At 29.0% G+C, this 21,759-nt stretch overlaps 6 protein-coding genes across 7 annotated transcripts; 3 read left to right on the top strand and 3 right to left on the bottom strand.

The window, feature by feature from the left end:
* Positions 1-999: 999 nt before the first annotated feature.
* LOC145755696 (uncharacterized) lies at positions 1,000-8,198 on the top strand. The gene is made up of 5 exons (XM_082571946.1): positions 1,000-1,089; positions 3,359-3,428; positions 3,910-4,034; positions 4,219-4,229; positions 7,148-8,198. Exons 1-5 carry the CDS (start codon positions 1,000-1,002, stop codon positions 8,178-8,180), a joined length of 1,329 nt encoding a protein of 442 aa, XP_082428072.1. The 3' UTR covers positions 8,181-8,198.
* A 1-nt stretch (position 8,199) lies between these two features.
* Positions 8,200-11,274, top strand: LOC145754539 (uncharacterized). Its single transcript, XM_082570604.1, has 5 exons — positions 8,200-8,245; positions 8,317-9,561; positions 9,720-9,824; positions 9,912-10,083; positions 10,251-11,274. Exons 2-5 carry the CDS (start codon positions 8,376-8,378, stop codon positions 10,438-10,440), a joined length of 1,653 nt encoding a protein of 550 aa, XP_082426730.1. The 5' UTR covers positions 8,200-8,245; positions 8,317-8,375; the 3' UTR covers positions 10,441-11,274.
* On the bottom strand, positions 11,255-12,392 carry LOC145754540 (glycerol-3-phosphate phosphatase-like). Its single transcript, XM_082570606.1, has one exon. It carries the CDS (start codon positions 12,349-12,351, stop codon positions 11,431-11,433), a length of 921 nt encoding a protein of 306 aa, XP_082426732.1. The 5' UTR covers positions 12,352-12,392; the 3' UTR covers positions 11,255-11,430.
* Positions 12,393-12,731: 339 nt separating this feature from the next.
* On the top strand, positions 12,732-17,979 carry LOC145755484 (ERO1-like protein alpha). 2 transcript variants are annotated; one of them, XM_082571721.1, is made up of 13 exons: positions 12,732-12,920; positions 13,336-13,455; positions 13,565-13,651; positions 13,726-13,847; positions 14,210-14,283; positions 14,444-14,564; positions 14,962-15,014; positions 15,310-15,354; positions 15,550-15,642; positions 15,817-16,063; positions 16,134-16,284; positions 16,497-16,618; positions 17,057-17,979. In XM_082571721.1, exons 1-13 carry the CDS (start codon positions 12,837-12,839, stop codon positions 17,142-17,144), a joined length of 1,407 nt encoding a protein of 468 aa, XP_082427847.1. In that variant the 5' UTR covers positions 12,732-12,836; the 3' UTR covers positions 17,145-17,979. The 2 variants fall into 2 exon arrangements, with proteins under 2 accessions (XP_082427847.1, XP_082427846.1); XM_082571720.1 differs by lacking the exon at positions 15,310-15,354.
* On the bottom strand, positions 17,894-19,295 carry LOC145754559 (GPI-specific phospholipase A2-like PGAP3). The gene is made up of 3 exons (XM_082570633.1): positions 19,162-19,295; positions 18,942-19,045; positions 17,894-18,766 (listed from the first exon to the last, which is right to left on the bottom strand). Exons 1-3 carry the CDS (start codon positions 19,255-19,257, stop codon positions 17,998-18,000), a joined length of 969 nt encoding a protein of 322 aa, XP_082426759.1. The 5' UTR covers positions 19,258-19,295; the 3' UTR covers positions 17,894-17,997.
* A 454-nt stretch (positions 19,296-19,749) lies between these two features.
* Positions 19,750-20,710, bottom strand: LOC145754560 (copper chaperone for superoxide dismutase-like). The gene has a single exon (XM_082570634.1). The coding sequence runs from the start codon at positions 20,518-20,520 to the stop codon at positions 19,750-19,752; it is 771 nt and encodes a 256-aa protein (XP_082426760.1). The 5' UTR covers positions 20,521-20,710.
* Positions 20,711-21,759: the final 1,049 nt, after the last annotated feature.

Genomic DNA, 21,759 nt, shown 5'->3' with positions numbered 1-21,759 from the left:
TTGCCTAGCACTATTTAAAATAATGTTTAAAATTTCAATCTAACAAATTTCTTTTTTATTTAGGTACAAAATCAACTGGTTCAACAACATATTATTCTGTCATTAAACTAATAGAAAGTTTTTTTTCTTCAATACTTAACATTTTTAGAATCATAATTGGTCATATTCATTAACTATTGAGTTATAATTAAACTAACTATGTCCCAGATAAGTCTTACAACAATGCCATAATTATTTGTCCCTACATAAATAAACTTTTATACCTTAAAACTTATTTTGTCATATCTTAATTCTCTGACCCAGTTTTAAAATATTGTTAATTTTAAGGTTAATAAAAAATTGTTTTCAGAATACATCAAGTTTAAAAGGTTTTCGAATCTTACAGAAGATGGAAAAAGTAATATGGAAAACAACGGGACAATGAAAGGATCATGGAAGATGTTGCAAGAAAGACAAAGATGGAAGACCTTGACGTTTTGGTAAGAATGTTAAGTGACAATGTTTAATAAAAATTTAAAAAATGAACTCTATTTTAATTAAACTAATGATTTTTAAAATTTTTTGTCCACCATCTTAAACTGTTTGAAAATATAAATTTTTGACATATCATAGTTTGTTGCCTAGCAATATTTAAAATAATGTTTAAAATTTCAATCTAACAAATTCATTTTTTATTTAGGTACAAAATCAACTGGTCCAACAACATATTATTATGTCATTAAACTAATAGAAATTTTTTTTCCTCATTATGTAACATTTTTAAAAACATAATTGGTCATATTTATAAACTATTGAGTTATAATTAAACTAACTATGTCTCAGATAAGTCTTACAACAATGCCATAATTATTTGTCCTTACATAAATTTTTATACCTTAAAACTTATTTTGTCATATCTTAGTTTTCTGACCCAGTTTTAAAATATTGTTAATTTTAAGATTAATAAAAAATTGTTTTCAAAATAGATCAAGTTTAAAAGATTTCTGAATCTAATAGAAGATGGGAAAGGTAAAGGGGGAAACAACGGGACAACGAAAATTTTGTGGAGGATGTTGCAAGAAAGACAAAGATGGAACCCTTGACATTTTGGTAAGAATGTAAAGTGGCAATGTTTAATAAAAATTAAATGATAAACTGTAATCTAAATAAACGAAGGAGTATTATAATTTTTTGCCCAACATCTTAAACTGTTTAAAAATATAAATTTTTGACATATCATGGTTTGTTGCCTAGCAATATTCAAATAATGTTGCCTAGCAATATTCAAATAAAAATAATGTTAACAAAAAAATAATAATTTATCAAAAAAATAGATATTCTAAAAATTTACATATATATTTATTGTAAAAACCTAAGGTTTTATATAAAGAAAAAAAGATTTTAATTAAAGCGTAAATGTCTTCAAACCAATTTATAAATTCTTTTCTAGAAAAAAATCCACTAATTTAACCTTAACTAGAGAGGCGCGCGCGCTGATTAAATTCACGCCGGATTTTGCAATTTTCGGCCCCGGGTTTTTAAGAAGCGCAAATTCTAGAAAACTGAGACACGTGGTTCTTTCTTGTCTCGACCACGTGGTAAAAGGTTGTTAAAATCTATGCTCAGTTTATATCAAGTTTTATCGTCAACTTAGTATTTTTGCTACAATTTTACAATACAATCAGAAAAGTATAGTTACTATTACGTCATACTAAAGTACAAATCATCTAGAAGAAAAAAGTTCAAGAATTTATAGACAATTTAAATTTTATGACGTCATACAACAGACAAGAAAGCACGACTACATTTAGAAGAGTCAAAATCAATTTTAACATCAAAGGTCTTGAAGATCGATCTTACGTCAAATAAGGTAAAATTAATTTTAAAAATGCTTGATAAATTTAATTTATGTTTTGTTTAGAATTTTTAATATTTTCGATTTGTTATTAAATGTGCGAACCTTGGGTTAGTTTAAAGCTTATTTTTTTTCTATATTTTGTAACGTATAGCTTTTAATTACCTCAAAAATATATAAAAAATAATTTAAAACATTTTTGAACATGTTTTTGAAATAATTGATTTCAAGTTGGTTAAATATTTGTGTGTAGACATAAATTTAGTTTTATCGGGCGGCTGGTGTATTAGGAAACGTTATAGGTTGGTTTTTTAATGTAAAAAAATTTGCCAAAATGAACTGAGAATTTGTATTATTTTTTTGCATGTATGCTGCAATTTTTATTTTATTTTTTTTGCATGTATGCTGCATGTTGCATGTTTTTTTTTGTTTTTTGAGTGAATTTTATTTATATATGTTTTCTCGGTTCATTTTGACAAACTTTTTTTATATTTAAACGTCAAGTTATTTCGATTTTTTAATATATTAGTTTATTTGTAAAACAAAATTTAGTTAAAAGCAAATAGATTAATTGACGACAAATCCGTCGCTTTCTATTTAACGAATCTCTGATTTTTTCTCTTCTTTGTCGCTGGAGTTTGAGCATTCTCAAGACCCTACGTCATGTGACGTCATCAATTATTATGCAACGTCATCAACCAAACAATCGAAAGTTTATGACCTAATCAATTGGACAGCGTGAACGCCTTGTTGTCGGGGAAATGTAAAAGTGCACCAAAATAAGTTTAAAGGTATTTGATTAAAATTATTTTCTTTACTGTACCTTAACTAGATACATTTAATTGTAGTACTAAAATACAGCTCTATTCTTGTTTAAATCTATTTTAAGGAATTTATTTTTACTTTTTTAGATCGACTATAGCCCAATGGTCTTTAAAACTTGTCGTGCATTAGTGGCGTCATTACAGCCTAAATGACGACACTCGTAACACCAGTTCCTGATTAATAAAAGGTAAATACTTAACTTCGTACAATCATCAATATCGGGAATTTAAAGTTAAGCTTTTAAAAATAATTAAATATTATTTTATTCCTTTTTTTAATTTATGTTTTGTTAATGTATACAAAATTAGTGTCTGTTGATTAGTTTTACAAAACTAAATTTTTTGGTTGCAGTGATAAGTCAACGTCACTTTTATGTTCATCTTATCACCAGCAAGTGACATCATCTACGTCACAACTGATGAGATTAGAGCCGGAATAGGAACTGAAACGCCCGTCCGCTTTATGCCGAAGGTAAATTACTAAACTTTATTTAAATAAAAATATTGTGTCTGTTTTCAAGTAATGACGTTAATAGATTATGTTTGTGACGTATGAGCATACATATATGACGTAATTGTACGTATCATGTATACAGAAATGTCAAATATAGTAATATGCGTTATAGCCTTAAACTTAAATTTAATCATGTGACTGTTTTAATTAAAAAAATTTTATTAATATTATGTTTTTTTTTATTAGAAACTGGAAAAAGATTTAACCCATATGGATATATTTTACGCTATTGTTTTGCAAATACCGATAATTTTTTGTAAATGAAAAGCAGCACTCAAATAAGTTAAAAGGTATTTACTTAAAATTTATTTCTAATATATATATTTTGTAAGTAATTAATTTTTTTTAAAAGCTTTAATTAATTAGGGATATTTTTTTTATTTTGTATAACCATGGGTATGATTATGAAGATTTAAATAAAATATTCAATTTTTTAATTTATTTATTAGATCAAATTTTGCCCACCCCAAACGATCTTATAAACTTATCGTGCTTAAGTGACGTCATTATAGCCTACAAATGACGTCACTCATACCGCCAGTTCCTAATTGATACAAGGTAATTGCGTTTATATTAACCATTTGTAATTTTAATTTATGGTTTAAAATTAGTTGTATCGTTTTTTTAGTGCCTTATAATTATTTTTCACTTTTTTAATTGGAAGTATTTACTTTGAATATAAATATAATATTGTCTTTTAATTATTTTTTAACTAATTTATTAATTTTTTGTTACAGTGTTAAGTCAGCATCACTTTTATGTTCATCTTATCACCTGCGAGTGCGTCATCGCTAATTACGTCACCACTGATAAGATTAGAGCCGGAATGGGAACTGTAAATGTTATTTCTCCTATATTGAAGGTAAATTATTTGAAATATTTTAAATAAAAATGCGATATTTAAACTAATTGTAAAGTCAAAGCTCTTGTGTATGGCAAGTTGTTTTTTATACATGACGTAACCAAACTTAAAGTATAGCTTTATGTAACTTTTAAATTGATGCATAAATACTTTAGCACATTTTTAATACATTTTTTACGTTTAGATATCCGAAAAGTGACGTGGCTTCTTTTAATCTTGGTTCCTTTTGTTCCTACATGCGATTTTCTATTGTTCAAAAATGACGATTTTTGGATTCAACCACTTTGACGATGATTTTTGGATTCAACAATTGTGACGTCACGTATGGTCAATGTGACGTAGGATAAGGTCATTAATAAATGATCTGAGAAATAATGGACATTGAGATTAGATTTAAAGTTTTTGATTTCAATCACAAATTTTGAGGTTTTGAAGCACCAGAATTAGACAGAATTGTATGCAATATCTTCCTCTTCTCCCAGTGTATTTTTATTTTGCGGACTGCCCCAAACCTAGATTTACCCATTTCGCTTCGTGGGTCGGTCGAAGTTTGGGATCAAACAGTCAATGAGCTGATGCGTTCCCGGCGGCCATTGTCACATTACCATTACTGTTAGGTCCCCTTAGTGTCCCATGTGCCAGAACTAGTCTGTGTTTTGGCCCTTATGGTCAGCAGAACCACGTATCGCCAAATGGTCGTCCGGGTTGTCCCATGTTGTATATTTTTTTCACATTAATTTTTTTATTACTGTTGTATTTCGTGGCATATCATAATTACTTTTTCAACATAAACAACGCAAAGCTCATCTGATAGGGTAAAAACGCATCGAACAATTAGATAATGTGGAGGCTTATCCTCAATAGCCAGGGACTAAACTTTAACTAAAGAAGCAGCACGCTTGGGGGTGCAGCAGAACTAATTATACTTAAGAGTTTCGCGCTAATTAAATATCGGCATCTATAATCCCCGGTTTTCTACTTTCTATCAATTATTTTCTTCCTTAGTGAGCAAGGTGCGTTTTACTCGTGGGTAGTATATAGCGCCATGCTTAGTCTGCAGAATTGTAAGTTATCAGCTTGTGAAAATGGAAATTTAACATCGCAGGGTAGGAGGAACTTGGACGTGGATGGAACATAATTAAGAGTTGAGTAAAAATATATAAATCCTAAAACTTAAACAAAATTCTGTCCCATTTTCTGTCATGATTATTATTGGTGTAATGTCATTTCGTAATTATTTATTAAATGCCATTTTTTAAATATTAGTTTAAAGTTAAAAAAAAGATTAATCTATATTAAAAATTTCTAATTTTGTTAACAACAACTCGGGACCTAAAAAATTAAAATTTTATGTAACTTTAACTCGGGTAATTTTGAGTAGGTATTAAGTTTTGGTTAATTTGTAATAATTTAGGGTTATTGTAACTTGTTTAAAACTTAGAACCTAAAACCAAAATATTTTTCTCTGCTCCCAATTCTTTATTGTATTTGTATTAGGCCTAAACAAAAATTAAAATCGCGATTTTAAAATTTAAAATAGTCGAATTTAAAAAAATGTATTAACTTTGTTGGAGTTGGGTAAACCACAAAGTTATTATCATTGTCTGGAGTTAAAAAAGTAGGAAGGATAATTAGTTGTCAGTTTGCTCGGTATAGTTCTACATTTTCGTTCTGGTGAAAGAAGATCTGGAATCATATTTACATGGTAATTAAAATACACAAATATGGTTCGTTGCTATCTCTCTTACAATTTTTCTCTAACAATTTTTGTTTTTTACAGGTTTTAATTTATAGTTTTTTAGGCTATAAACTAACACTTATAACCATTTATTTTACAGGCTCTTAACTCTTTTTGACGATTCTTTTGGACTCTTTATATTTTAGCTAAAAATCAGCCTTATTTAAATATAACGGTTTAGAACCGTAAGAGCAAGATAGTTTTTTACTATACCGAGCATTAGAAATTAGTCGCGCGCACCCTCGAACTTAGTTTAAATTGGGGTTTGAGAAAAAATTGGCTGATTACTAAATTAAAGGCTTTTGGTTGGGATTTTTAGGTGTCTTACCTTTCCAAGGTACCTTTAAAATTCCATCGTTTGCCTTCCTATTGGGTAAAATAACCTGTTGCTTTCTGGTTGACCTTGGCGTGGTGCAATGGCTTATTACTAACGAACCAGAGTGAACTAGTTTTAGATTATTTTTGTTAAAAGAATATTCGATGCTTTTATGTTTAAAACTGAACTAAAATAATAAAAATATTGATATTAATCTAACGACAATTTATTACATAAATTACAGTAAATGTTGATGTATTAAACTGTTTGAGTTAAACATTACTTGAGACTAAATAGTATAAAACCTAAATAAATGATAATGTACAGTGATTTACAATTTTATTTAATAAGACTAACTTCTAGATTCTAGAAATTAGCTTGTGAAAATGGAAATTTAACTTCGCAGGGTAGGAGGAACTTGGATGTGAATGGAACATAATTAAGAGTTTAGTAAAATATAGTTTAGTTAGAAAATACAAGTCCTAAAACTTGAACAGATTTCTGTACCATTTTCTGTCATGATTATCATTGGTCTATAGCTTCATATCGTAATTATTTATTAAATGCCTTATCTTTTTTTGTATTTATTTAAGTTATTTTATAGGTTTTTCAATAACTTTGTATAGTCAAATTTAAATTAACATTATTTGTTTGTATAATATGTAGGCTATATATTGTTACTGTTGTAGTATTTATAGATGAGCGGCAAGGAAACGAGAGTGTTTTAAGGAGGGGCCGAAAGTAAATTTTGCAGGCCAAAAGCACTTGTTTTTAATCCGTTTTAAAATTACGTTTTGGAACAAAAATTTTTAAAAAAAATATTCTAAAAACCAACATATATGTTCATCGGTACAAATGATTAAATATTTTTTTATGTATTGTACTTTTTGCAAAATTATATTTTTAAATATCGGTAATATATGGTCTTACGCTGACTTTATACGCGGGAATTTCGTCGCCAACTCCCCGCCGTATTTGCAGGCCGAATGTTCTGGCCGAATCTTTAGATCCCCGATAAATTTGATAACTGTTATTCTGTTTTAAGTTTTTCGTTGTTAGGTATTCAGCAAATAAGAAAAGAACCAAAGAAAAGAAAGAAAAGAATGTGGAATTTGTAAAATTGTTGATTGGATCTAATAACTGCCCCTCTACTGCTTTTGACTGTTTGTCAGTTTGTGGTAAAATACTAATGGATATTTTAATTCCATATCAAAAAAAATTGATTCCGGCCAGTGTTCATATTCCGTCTGAATGGGAAGAAAAAGGAAATCATGTTTGTGTGATTTTAACTCATGGAGCGGGTGGAGATAAAGATTTTCATCAACTCAAGCACATAGCTCATTCAATAATAAACTCTGGTGTTATGTGTGTCCGTTTTACATGCAAGGGCCTTAACATCAAGTATAGAACAAAAGTGTATGCTGCTGTATTAAATCACATTTCTGAAACCTATCCAATAGTTGATCAGTTTATTCTTGGTGGTCGCTCTATGGGTAGTAGGTCTGTAGTAAATGTTGCAAACTGTGTACTTTCATTATACAGTTCGAAGGATAATGCTGCTTTAAAAAATACAGAGGTTACTGATAATCAGAAAAAAGACCCAATTGTGATGCCAAAAAAGAAAAGAAAGCTTTATAAAAAGGATGATTTAAACACAAAATTACCCAAAGATTCAGATGTTAAACAGATCTGTGAAAACTGTCATATTCACCATCTCAATCTTAATATCATTGGGGTATTTTGTATTTCTTACCCACTGCAAGCTTTAAAATCCAATGACTTTAGATCAATTCCGTTGCTTGCTTTAAAAGCCCCCGCCCTCTTTATATCTGGCACGAAAGATAAAATGTGCGAGATTGATCTTTTATGCGATATATTATCAAAAGTATCTATAAATGGAAACTACAATAAGAAATTGATAGATAAAGATTTTAAAACAATTAAATTGTCCAGCCCTTTGTTGCCTTTTATTGTAGGAGCTGCGCAAGGGGCAGATCATTCTCTAAAAATAGATGGTGTAAATAATAAAATAATCAATAATGAGATCAGTGTTTTATTAGTGGAATGGATCAAACTGTTAACTGAAATTTGAAATTAACAAAATATATTCTATGTTTGGTGGTTTTCGAACACCAGTATTTAAAAAATAAAAAACAGGTAGTTCATTAAAGTGTATTTAGGTAAATTTGTTTTCAATATTAATTTATATTTTTTTTAATATTTTGTAGATCACAATGAATAAGAGACATAAAATATAAATTTGGTATAGTTTGTTTAATAAAACGAGATGGACTCCACCCATTCAGAAGTTCAAACAGAGAACAAGAAATCAGGAAAAAAAGTTTTTTTAACCAAAAAAACTGCAACCAATCATTCCGGCAATTTTAACAATCCTCTTAATAAAAGTTTTTTTAAAAATCATGTTGAACAACGTGCTTACTTTCAACCCTATAGTGGTGCCTATCATGACGACGAATTTTCATTGAACAGTAAAAGCTTAGATTTAGACCAAGAAAACATTTATGGCGAAATAGATAACCTTGATTGTGGGCAGTCAGATAATGACACTAATATCAGTAAAAATCTCCCAAATCCTGTGCAAGGTGATTCAAGTTCTAATAACCGAGTTCCAGTAAATGGTGTAGATAGTCATGTTCACTTTCAAAGTAACAACAATGGCGACAAAAGAGACAACCCAGTATCTTCAATGGATAACACCTCAAAGTTAGCTGATAATGGTGAGAACAAAAATGGATTAACTTTACCAACAGTGGCAAGATACAAATTGAAGAACAAAATTCACAGACATGTCTACCATGACATTACCTTACCTCATGAAAAGGTAAAATTAAACTCTGATCAGAGTGCTGGGAATAATGCTCGTTTACCCCAAAAGCGACCACCTCCTTTACCTTTTAAACCCCACTATCTAAGGGGGGACTACAGGGGTGAAAATCCACCACCAGTCCCCCCTAAAATACTTAACCGAGTTGCTTTGATTCAAAGAAAACAACTGAACGAGGAATATTTTGAAAATATTCGCCGATGTATTGATGATGATAACATCGAAGATGACATAGCGGACTCTTATGTTCCTGGTCATATCGCTACACCTAGTGTTCAAATAACCTCTGATCCAAACCAGGCATCCACAAGCGCAGTTAGTGTTCAGGTTCCTGGCACAGAGAAAAACCCTTACTGGACTATAAAAGACCATCCTCAGTCGCTGTTACCAACAACTACAGGCAATGAAATGTCGCCTGGTCGTCCAATGTCCACAAGTTTTAACGAAAAACCAAAAGAAAACGATATCTTTCTGCAACCAAAGCCGCAAACCTTTCCCGCATTAACAACAACCTCTCATTATCATTTGATTCAAAGTTTAAAGTCGTTAAAGAGGTGTGGATGGTATTGGGGCAACATGCAGTGGGAAGATGCCGAAGCAATGCTGGAACAAAGGCCAGGAGAAGAAGGTAATATTAACCTTTTCTTAAACTTCGATCTATATTAATCAATTATAAAAAGTCTTTCTGTCTGTGGGTTTTTTAAATAAATTTGACTTGTAAGTCAATTTATTGATTTTTGATATTACCAAATTTAAAAATTTCTTTTATGTTTATGATTTTTGAAGGTTTGTTTTTGGTTCGTGATAGTCAAGATCCTCTTCATATTTTAACCCTGACTGTTAGGTCATCTGTGAACACAATTCACCATATAAGAATTGAACATACTGATGGTATTGTAATTTTACAATTTTTTCACATTTTTTTTTATTAGATAGCCTATCCGGTTTGAAAATTTTAATTATTTTAATATTTTTTAGGTAAGTTTCAGTTGTATGAGCCGAGTGGTGGGGTAAGTAGGGGGGCAGCTGATTGTGTACGAAATCCCAACATTGCAACTTTTATTAAACTTGCTATGAAGCATTCGAAATCAGGAACCTTTATCTACTTTGTTAAAACAAGAAATATGGGTGAACCTCCTGTTCAAATAAGGTAGTAAATGTTACAATGAGATGGCGTTAATTGACATTTCTTCTCTCTTATCTGTTTATTTTTTTTTATATATTTAAGAAGGTTTTATTTTATTGCCAATTGCCGTTTTCATACAGTTTTTTAATGCCGCTAAGAAGTTTTAAACTGTCAATTAATATTATTTACAGGTTACTCAATCCGATCTCCCGATTTGCCTGTGTAAAATCGTTGAAGTATTACTGTAGATTTGTTATAAGAGACACCTTTCCATTAGAGGCTATTTCACAACTTCCTATTCCAACTAAACTTAAAACTTATGTCTCCAAACCTCAGTATTTTGACCCAGATGAGGATTTTAAATGTGCTTTAGTTTCATGATGTCATTTTTACAAGGATAAATAACAGTTAAGTGTGTTGGTTTATATTATTCAGTGTATCATACATAGAGTTTAATTATAGGCCCACCAAACATTACCTTTGTTATACATGAGAATTTTAACATATATATTATTGTTTTCCAAAACCATCTATTTTTTGTTATATCATATTTATTTTATTTTTTTGTCTAACTGTCCGGTTGACATGTAAGCAGATACTTAGTGCTTTACATTAACTAGTTTACTCATACCTTAAAATAAAACAGGATGCTGTCATTTTATTTAACTTATCAAAACAATTTGCCAAAATTTTATTTAAAAAAAGTAGTTACTGGTAAATATTAATTTTTTCTGTTTAATAGTCAACTATATCAAGCACCCTTTTGTCACTGTTCAAAACAAAATAATTTAAATTATTCTTGCCATTACCAATACTACTCAACATAGAATAATTAACTAAATTGCTATCAGTTTATTGTATTTGAAGGCATTGTGTATTGACAGCATTATAACTAACATAACATCAACTAACCATAACATTTTAACCTAAAACTAACTTAACACTGTAAGGTAATTACTTAAAGGTTTGTTAATTTGTTTTATTAATTTGGATTTGGGTGCTATGTGTTGTACCGGGTAAACAGGAGTTGTTTTATTTATATACTTGTGTTTTCGCATGGTGTAAATTAAACATATATTTCTTTTGATTTTAAATTGTTGTAATAACTTGCGTGCAATATTAAAGTAATCACAATTCTAATTGTTTAAGCTTCGAACAGTTGATAAAGCTATAAAGGTTTTAAAAAAATTGCTATGGCAATAAAATAAAAAGTGCACATTATCATAAAAAACAATTATTTTAACACAACATTGATTGGTGAAGAATAATTTATATATAATATAAACTAAATAAAGACATTTTGAATAATATTTACTAAATAAATATATGACAATGTATTATATACACGACAATAAAAAAAGGTTTAATTTTTTACAAATATTCGCTCCAATCCCCAAGAGATGGTAAATAATAATCTGGAATTTGTTTTCTTAATTCCGGATCTTCACTCTTTTGCAAATTTTCCAACATTTTTTCATCAGTGACTCCAGTCAAGACCAAAAGAGTTTTTAGGTTGTTTAAGTTTCCGAACAATATATCTGTGTTCAGGCGGTCTCCAACCATAAGAGTGCGAGCAGGATCGAATGGTACAGCCTCCTGAATACATTTCAACATAAAAGTACCAGGTTTTCCACATAAAATTGGTGTTCGTTCGCTTGCAATTGCTACAGCACCAACAATACTTCCAGTGCCTGGAGTAATGAGATTACATCCTTTTGTTGGCATTCTGCTGTCGTTGTTAGTTGCTACAAATAAACAATCTGGGTTGTTTAAATATGTAGCTGCCTTGACTAACTTTGCAAAATTGATGTCACCATCAAATCCAGCCAAAACAGCTTGCACGTTTGGTTCAATGACACATTTTTTGACATCTGCAGTGCTCTGGGTGTTTATATTAGTAGTGTCTGGACCACTGCCGAAATTCTCAATCCCCAAGTTTGTTAACTCATCAGCCATACAAGGATTTCCAACAACGTAAACCTTCCCAGTCACTTTTGCAATTTTCTTTAAATACAAGGCACTTGTATAAGCTGTACCAAATATCTGATCTTTAGTTGCATTGAACCCAAGCCCATTGAGTTTTTTCACATATAGGTCTCTTGATTTTGTGCTGTTATTTGATATGAACAAAACAGTTTTACCGAGTTTTTGTAGTGTGTTTACTACCTTAGCTGTCCCAGTCACTGCCTCTGTACCATGCCAAATTACCCCGTCACAATCAAAGAAGAAGTTATCAAATTTAGTTAGCATTTCCTTGAATAATTTGGGACATTTTGCTGATACGGTTGTCATTTTTTAAGGTTGCCTAATATGATTCTATAACTTAACGTTAATATGCTATAAAATTACAGATATAATTTTTTATTAGAGAATATAAATATGATCTGGCGCAAAATGCTTGACATTTTTGGTTCTTTGATTGACAGGTACCAAGGTCAATTTTAATGCAAAAAAACATAGTTCTACATTACACTGACACTATATCTATATATAATATATACTAAAAATAATTAATAGCGTAAACAAACGCTTATATTTTCCGTTTCAAGGCAAAAACGTGACATTTTCTCGCATCCTAATCACAGATAATATCTGTTTTTAATGGTTCGCTGCACTTACAGCTAGCATGACGTAGCCCAGCGGAAAATCATAATAAACCGACGTTCTGGCGTTCTAGTGTTTTGTTTCAATAAAGCGAAAGGGAAAGGGTTAAAAAACACTATATTACGTGAGAAACAGCACATGCTTTATGGCATAGTTATCTAGTTGATACAGGAATGGACAGGGTAGAAATTATACTTCTTTTTATCGTTGCTTTGATCTACAATACCAATGCATCAAGTGACAAATGCTTTTGTCAGGTAACGTATTAATTATTAAATTTAGATAGCTTTTACATATAGATGGTATTTATTTTCCCAACCTAACTTGATACTACTGCATGAAAAAACGTAATACAATATTAAAACTTAAGTTAATGTTTAAATAAATAAAAACTCTAATAAAGGTCTAATATAGAATAAAGTTAACTTAAATAAACACTGTTAGCACTGTTAGAACCACACACTATGGGTTTATGTGAATAAAACATATGGTTATATGTGGCTTAACAAACATTTATATAAAAACATATCTGCCATTTTTTTACAATACCAACACTTTAATAATTTATTAATATGACGTTATTAAATCATTCAACTATACATGATGTTTCGTTATTATAAAACGGTTAAATTATTTTGTTATATTTTATTAATTCTGAAAACTGAATCACAGTTAAGCGGACAAATAGATGACTGCTTTTGTGACATTGAAACTTTAGAGACTTTTAACAACGACAAGGTTTTTCCAATTTTACAAAAACTGGTCCATCAGGATTTTTTTAAGTACTACAAGGTAAGTTATTAAATGTTTTTTTATTCAGTTACGCTGAATAATTAACTTAAAATTTGTCATATACTGCTTTGTTATTTTAGTATCAATAAAAAACTTTTATTTGTTGCAGGTTAATTTATTTAAAACGTGTAATTATTTTGATGGTAACACTGGATTATGCGAGAGTGAAAATTGTGGAGTAAAAACCTGCTCCGAAGTAAATACTTTTTTGTTTAAATTTTTACATAAGCTAAGTATTGATCATAGGTTAATATAAAATTATCAATTTAGGATGAATTACCGGTTGGAATGAGAAATTCAAATGCAAATAATAATGAAAATAATAAAACACTGAAAAGTAAAGAAGATTGTACAAAGCCCAAGTCTATTGGAGATTTAAATGGAACATTAAGGTATGTATCAACATTTTTTTAATAATTAGTTATTGTCTATTAATAAATAATATCCTAAACATTGGCTAAAATTTATCACATGATTAGTATTAATTTAAAGCATACAATGAGTCATAAAATAAGCAATGAATAAGTGTCAGTGTGCATACAAAATATTATGAAAAACCAATAAACATTATCTAAACAATAAAAAATGAATATTAATAATAATCTCCTGTTTTTTTATACTAAATTATTTATTAATTTATTAACTTTGATGTGTACCCTATAGAAATGTAATTTATCTGTGGAATTACCAACAATATTACCTAATTATTACAAGTTTAATATAAATAATTTATAAATTATGTTATTATTTTTAGTAATACCACAATGGATTTCTTAGGCCATTGGGATAAACACGACAACACACTTTATCAATTTTGCGATTTAGATGGTTAGTTATTGTAAAATAAGTTAAAATTTTAACCCAAAAAAATAATTTTTAATCAAGAAAAATGGGACTATATGAAGTGGCACAATTTTACTGTATTAGTGTTAAAATACTTTTGTTTTTAAAAAAATTGTTTTTAATATGCTTCTACTAATTTTTTTAGATGAAACCTCAAACCACCTTGAATATATTGACCTAATTGCCAATCCTGAAAGGTATACAGGATATGAAGGACCGATGGCATGGAGAATATGGACGGCTATTTATGAGGAAAATTGCTTCAGGTGATTATCAATATGTTGTGGTAATAAAAAAATGTGCAAAATATCTTAATAGTAAGTGGTAATGTTTTTTTATACGTAAGTCATGGGCCCATAGAATTATAAAGAATTTCCTTGTTAAAACCTATAGAAAAATAAACCCATAGATTTATAAAGTATTAACCTGTTTAACACTATACATTTTCTTTTTTAAAGCTTTTAACTAGGGAGTAATTAGTGTTAATAAAACCCCCTAATTAAAGTATTAATCTTGTAAATTAGAAAGTAATTTTTTAATTAGTACTAAGCCATCATAGGAAAAATAAATAACTGCAGAAACAAATAAGATTTAATTATTAAATTAAAATGTTGCAACTTCCAATTGGGTAGTATCATTGTATGTCTTTTACTTTTGTTTTAGAGCCGAAACATTTTCAAAAAACTCCAACCCAATGTTTAACAATCCACGAACAGGTATTCTTTTATACTTGTTTCTTTTTGTTGTTGTTAGTTACCTTTGTTAATGGTAAATTAGTGTAACATGGTATTGGTAACTTTAACAAAATGTAGCACTAAATAAATCTTTTATTTCCTAGTATGTAAAGATTAAAAAATATTTTAAAACAATATCTTTTACTATTTTAAATAAGTCCAACATACATTTTTAAGTAGTAATTTATTTTAGCATTGTTTAGTATTTTCTATTGGTAGTTAATAAAAACTTGGTTATGGGTATTAAAGTAGTTTTAAAGGTGAATGCTTTTCGCAGATAAATTTACCAATTTGGCAAAGTACACCAGTTCTGAATTGAAAGGTAATTTCCTTTTTCTTGGTAATGGTTAAAAATTAGTTACTGTAGCTGTAGATAAAATAAGGTATATTGTATCTAAATCTACTGTAGCACCTAAACTTTTTTTAATTAGTTTTATATTTTACAACAAATTGTTGATTTTTTTAAGCTTGTTGGTTACTTGGCTATCCTTTTTCTGATTTAAAAATAATTTTGTAGGAATGTGCTTGGAAAAACGTGTCTTTTATCGAGTTATATCAGGTCTACACACAAGCATCAACACTCATCTATGTGCACTCTACCTGTTTGAAGGTAAAAAATAATTTCTAGTTGCTTATAAAGGTATGGTAATTTAAGCAGCAATCTTAGTATAAATAACTTATTGAACTATAAATAACTTATTCAATTTAAAGGAAACTTACCTAAAGCAAATTTCATTTCAGCAAGTGTATTAGCTAAAATTAATCTTTTTTTGATTGTATGCAGATAAAAATGGAAAAGAGCGCTGGGGCCCAAATTTAGCCGAATTTCAAACCAGATTTGATCCTGCTATAACTAAAGGGGAAGGAACTGTTCGTTTAAAAAATTTATATTTTATTTATTTGCTCGAATTGCGGGCACTTTCCAAGGTTGCACCTTATTTTAATCGTCCCAATTTTCATCTTTTTACTGGAAGAGATAAAGAGGATAAAGAAACTAAAGACATTTTAATTCAACTTTTAAACATCACAGGGTTAGTTTCAATTTTTGTTTTTATTAAAACTTATAAAAAAAATATTGTAATTTTTAAAATTTTTATTTAGCCAATTCCCGATGCATTTTGACGAAGGAATAATGTTCAGAGACGAAGAGTCAAAAAATCTGAAAAAGGAATTTGTCGACAGATTTCTTAACGTTACAAGGATAATAGATTGTGTAACTTGTGAGAAATGTAGACTTTGGGGGAAATTACAGGTAATCAGTCACCAAAACTTTCCAAAAATTTTTTATCCATTTGTTATTTAGATAAATTTATAAAATTATTAAATCAGTTAAAAAAAAATCTTTACCTACCATAAATTCACTTTGATTTAATTTAGTTTACCTACTATAAAACCATCCTACATTAAAAGCAAATTGAAACTCAATTTTTTTGCCTTTGGTAAAATAATGTTTTTCCTTATCAGACTCAAGGACTTGGTACAGCTCTTAAGATTTTATTTTCCATAAAAGAATTGAACGAGGAAAATATTCCCCAATTCCGTCTCCAACGTCAAGAAGTTGTTTCTCTTATTAATGGATTTGCAAGGTAAAAAGTTATTATTGTGTTTTTTTATGAGCTATACATAAATATAAACATATAAACAGTAGTAAGGTAATGATAATTGAGGTAACCTTGCATATAAGTTAAAGGTCTTGCAAATGAATTAAATAAATAAATAGTTGGGAGTTTTCCAAGTTTTTAAGCCCTACTTAAGAATGCTATGTTTAAGAAAGGGAGTTTTATAAAGTTGAAATAGAATTTATTTAGCTTTTTAGAAAAGATATTTATATTAACAGATTAGCACAGAGCATTCAATATTTAAAAACATTTAGAGAGTTGATGGGTAAGAGATCAGTATATAAAAAAAAATTAACTTACAAGTATATTTATTTCATGTTTAGATTATTAAATACATTTATAAAAAAAATTCCTAGTTTTTAGAAATAAACAACATGATCTAAAAACCTTTTTTATTTTTTTAAGATTGTCGGAGAGCATAAAATTTCTTGAAACATTCCGGAACCTGATAAACGAGAAAAACAAAACACAATCTAGCAAAGATGAATTATAGCAAATTCTGTTGTTTATGCCATACCAGTATTCAAAGTAGGAAAATGTTTGTTTAAAAAAATTCAACTGTTAGTATTTTTGTAGAAACAAAATATTAGTACTGTAGTAACAATGTTAAAATTTTCAGCAAAATTGGTAAGCTGTTCTACTTATATCTTTATGTCTATAATGTGCAATATTGAAAAAAATTTAATAGGCAACCTAATTTTTTCTATGTGGTTATGATATATATTTAACTATTATTGTGTTGCATCTGTTTATTATTTGTAAGGAGTTAAAATAATATGTAACTAAAATTACCTATGTTTGTTTTTTTAACTCATAGTTTTTGTAATGGCTATTATAGAAAATGTGGTAAGGTAGGCAAACCTAATATGTTTTAAAATTTATATCATTTTTTTTATTAATAATCAACTCTTTTCATGTAGGGTGTGTAAAAATTTATTATATACCCCAAATTGGATTAAACTTATAATTAAAATACGTAATTTTCATTAGTTAGTTTCTCAGACTTTATATTTTTCATTTTTTGATGTTATTATGTATGTGGTGTGCTTTTCATTTATGCTCTATTACTTAGCAGCTAACCTTGTTCGGTGTTTTTATTTGTGTTTTTTTTATATTTATTATGTGAATTATGTCTGTAATACATGTTAGTTTTAAACACTATACAATAGCATTGACTGCTACATATAAAAGATTCACTTGGTTAACATACTATGCTACTTAATTGACACACAGAATTTTTTCTGTAAAAATTTATTTCCTGAATTCAAATTTAACAGTGGCGAAAAATTTTAAAACAATTAGTACAATTAAAAATAAATTAAAACTTATTCTAACAGTTGTTTAGGTCAAGGATTTTTTTCCTTTATTTGATTGTCTGTTAGCAACTGCAAACAATCGTCAATATAAAAGGAAAACATTAACAAGGGAATGGGAACTGTCGCCAAATGCCACAAAGAATGTGCATCAAAAATCCAAAAATATGGTGGAAAATCAAGCACTTCCAGAGTTAAAAATATGTTCAGCAACAAAACAACCAGGGCTATTTTCCACACGTATGGTTTCGATCGCCTTAGTTTAAAGTAAAAGTAAAACCAGGTTATAGAATTGCAAAGTCCAACTGCAATATTAGCTTTCATGTTGTAGCCGTAGTCAAACTTGTCAAATGACAAATAACATACATGTCCAAGATAAAGGGCAGTCAATATATTTGCACATAGCCATTGTAAGGGTTTTCTATATTTTGGACGTGCTTCGTAAGACATTCTATGTAGAGCAATGTAGAAAGCATAAACAACCAAGGAGGTAGCACAAAAATAATCCAGCTTTTCAGTTATAGGAAAATCACGAGCATGAAAAACAGATGACCAAAGCCAAGCATTTATGTTTAACATAGTTTGTGCATAGTACAGGTTATACATTGGTGCAGTTTTTGGCACTTTTGATGCGAGCTGTCTAAAGCCAATCACTATGGTAACTCCATTGAGCACAGAAAATAGAACAGAGGCGGGCTCTTGTAGACCAAGCATTCTTATAAATGGCCATTTTCCATAAAATTGGGGCACTTCTAAATTGTTTTCTTTGAACAATTGGGTGGTTGACCACATGCAAGTATATCTACAAAACAAAAATACCACAGATATTGGCAACATTGGAAAAATATAGAGATTTAAAATGTTAATTATTTTACTAAAAATATTTTTTACCATGCAAAATTTTACATTTTCAAATTATAGATTACAACCTAAGAATATTAAGTATATATAGTATAGTTTAGACAATAAAATCTTACTTGCATTCTTCTTTGCAATCCCAGCAAAGTAATTTCATATAAATTGACTGGTTCAGATCGAATTTTCCACTAAAACATTTAGTTGTACATCTTTTTAAACAAGCCTAGGTTAAAAAAATTGTGTTTAATTAAAAACTGTTAAAGTCCATCCATCATAACAAAAATAGGTATAATAAAAATTTGTTTAATAACTTAACTTTCACCATTAAGATGCAAATACCTGATGAACATTTGACCTATCTCCCGCAGATGCAAAAACTGTTTCAAAATAGAAAAACACCAAACCAAGAAAACATAAAACATTTTTAGAATTCATTTTATTTTTTCTAAAACAAAGTGAGGCCTGAGACCGAATAAAGTAAAAATTTAAACTTTAAATTGACATATTTACATTTTATTCCAACTATTTTAACTAATATCACAAATGTATTTACACCAAATTTAAACTTCACAGCCATATCAAAGGTACCTTCAAAATAGCTCTTACACAAAGTATTTGATATACATAAATAAATAGTGTTTGTTCATTATATTATAGCTTTTGAATTATGCATAGGTAATAATATTTATCATTATAGCTTTTATGAATTGTGTCTATAAACTTATCATTTATGCCTAAAAATTAAACAATTTTATTAATTGATTTACAAAAAACACAATTTGCTATAAATAAATAATTTAATTGCAAACATAAGCACAGGCAATGTTAATTAAAAATCGACCACAAATTGCATTTAAAGTAAAATGAAAAGTGATCATGTACTAAGTGCTAAAATTATGTAGTCAGTTTTTGAAAAAAATTAAAATACTATAAGTTTTGTTTATAAAGTGTCCTTTGCTCTCCAACAACTGGAACATTTCTTTCGTCCCATACCACAATCCCATCACAGGTGCATAACCGTTTAGTGTTTTGCATTAGGCCAGCTGATCGAGCCACAATTCCACATGCCACTCCAGGTCCTGAGTTACCAGTCTCGTTTTTGCCCTTTCCAAAATCATCCTTGTTTGAATGAACAACCATGGAGCGGCCTATGATGTCCCATATTTTGATTTGCTTGTCAAGAAATCTAAACTCTGACCTTCCATTTTTACCTGCTTTAATATTTCCCAAATCTCCAACATGCCTATCTGTATCATTTGGTCCACCGTGTCGCTTTCCAAAGGGATTAAAATGATCTCCACAATTTAAACATCCATTTGAAAGATCACCGAACTCATGAATGTTTAGACCATGAAGGCCTGGTTTTAACCCATCTATAGTGCCCTCAATTAAACAGTTGTCCTTGTTTAATTGCATCATGCGAATCATCCCATTAATGTTACCCTTTAATTCAACCACAGCCGATTCCAATGCACTTGTACCAAATCCAATTAATGAGGCACGCTTTCCTGATGATTCAATAAGGTTCTGAGTTTCTTGAAAAGATAAAGCAGTTTCCACTACCAATTGTTGCTTTTCCAAACTCCGGGATAAAATTTTAATTGGTTTGTCTTTTAACGAATTGTTTATTGCGTTAACACACGAATCACAATTCATCTCCACAGCAAATTCCATTTTATTTTGAACGTTTGCTTCCATAATTTTTCTTTTTCCTAGCCAAAATTATATAAATTTTCTGCTTTTCAAAGTTAACACCGAAAGTTTTACTTTAGACTGTTAGACAGCCAGATACAAGTTAATTGCTATACAAAATTGACATAGCACGTATTTTATAACACTTCAAGTATTTACAAAAGTTTAAACAAATATAGCAAAGATACTCATTACAAAAAATATAAATTAATAAAGCTGTAGAATTTTTACATTTAACAAATAATTAAAATACTATTTTTATGGAAATAATTTATTATTGGGAAACGCTGTATATATGATCACGTGGTTATGTTATCATTTATTTTGTAAACACGCAGACACGCGAGATTGTTGAAAGCAGCAAAAGCAGCGAAAGCAGACTCAAGTTTAATTAACGAAAATTGAAATTATGTTAACTTGAATGTTGAAAAAAAATGTAAGTAGTTGATATCTTGTTTTTTTTTTATGTGTCAAAATCAAAAAATAAAAATTTCTTTTTTTATAATTCTACGAATTAATAAAAATTTCTTTTTTTATAATTCGACGAATTAGTATCTATATAAATCTGTAGATTGACTGCTTAGTTATAACAAAAAACTTTTTGCAAAAAAGGCTCTTACAGTCTACAACAAGCCATCTTAACGTTTTAAATCTGTTTTAACAATATAAAAATTACGTTTTTATCAAAAAATAAAATTTAAAAAAAAACGATTCTCGTGCACCATCATCTTGCAGTAAAAAAATGATTGTAAAATTTAAAAATAAAATTAGAAAAAGGACCCTTGTAGAAAATACCGAAAATCGCAGTTTTGGGGGGAAAAAGAAAGTCACGGAAATTCGACAAAAACTTGATTTTAAAGACGCTAAACTGACTTATATTAGATTAAAGGTAATTGTTTTGCCCCAAAATACCCAAAAGTATTTTTTTTTAATTTTATAAATATTTTTTTTACTGCAAGATATGGTGCACGAGACTCGTTTTTTTTCAAATTTATTCTTTGATAAAAACGTGATTTTTAAACTGTTAAAAACAGATTTAAAACATTAGGATGGGTTATAATAGACTGTTAATGCCTTTTTTGCAAAAATATGTAAAAATATTCTTTTTTCATTTTCGGTCAAATTTAGCAAAAACACCAAGGTTATATACCCTTGTAGAAAATGCCAAAAATCGCTGTTTTGGGGGGAAAAAATAAGTCACTGAAATTTTACAAAAACTTGATTTTAAAGACGTTAAACTTACTC

The sequence above is a fragment of the Corella eumyota genome, chromosome 6 (genome assembly GCF_963082875.1).
Source record: "Corella eumyota chromosome 6, kaCorEumy4.1, whole genome shotgun sequence".
NCBI lineage: Eukaryota > Metazoa > Chordata > Ascidiacea > Phlebobranchia > Corellidae > Corella > Corella eumyota.
The sequence above is the reverse complement of the archived record's forward strand: the minus strand, read 5'-3'. Positions and strand labels throughout refer to the sequence as shown.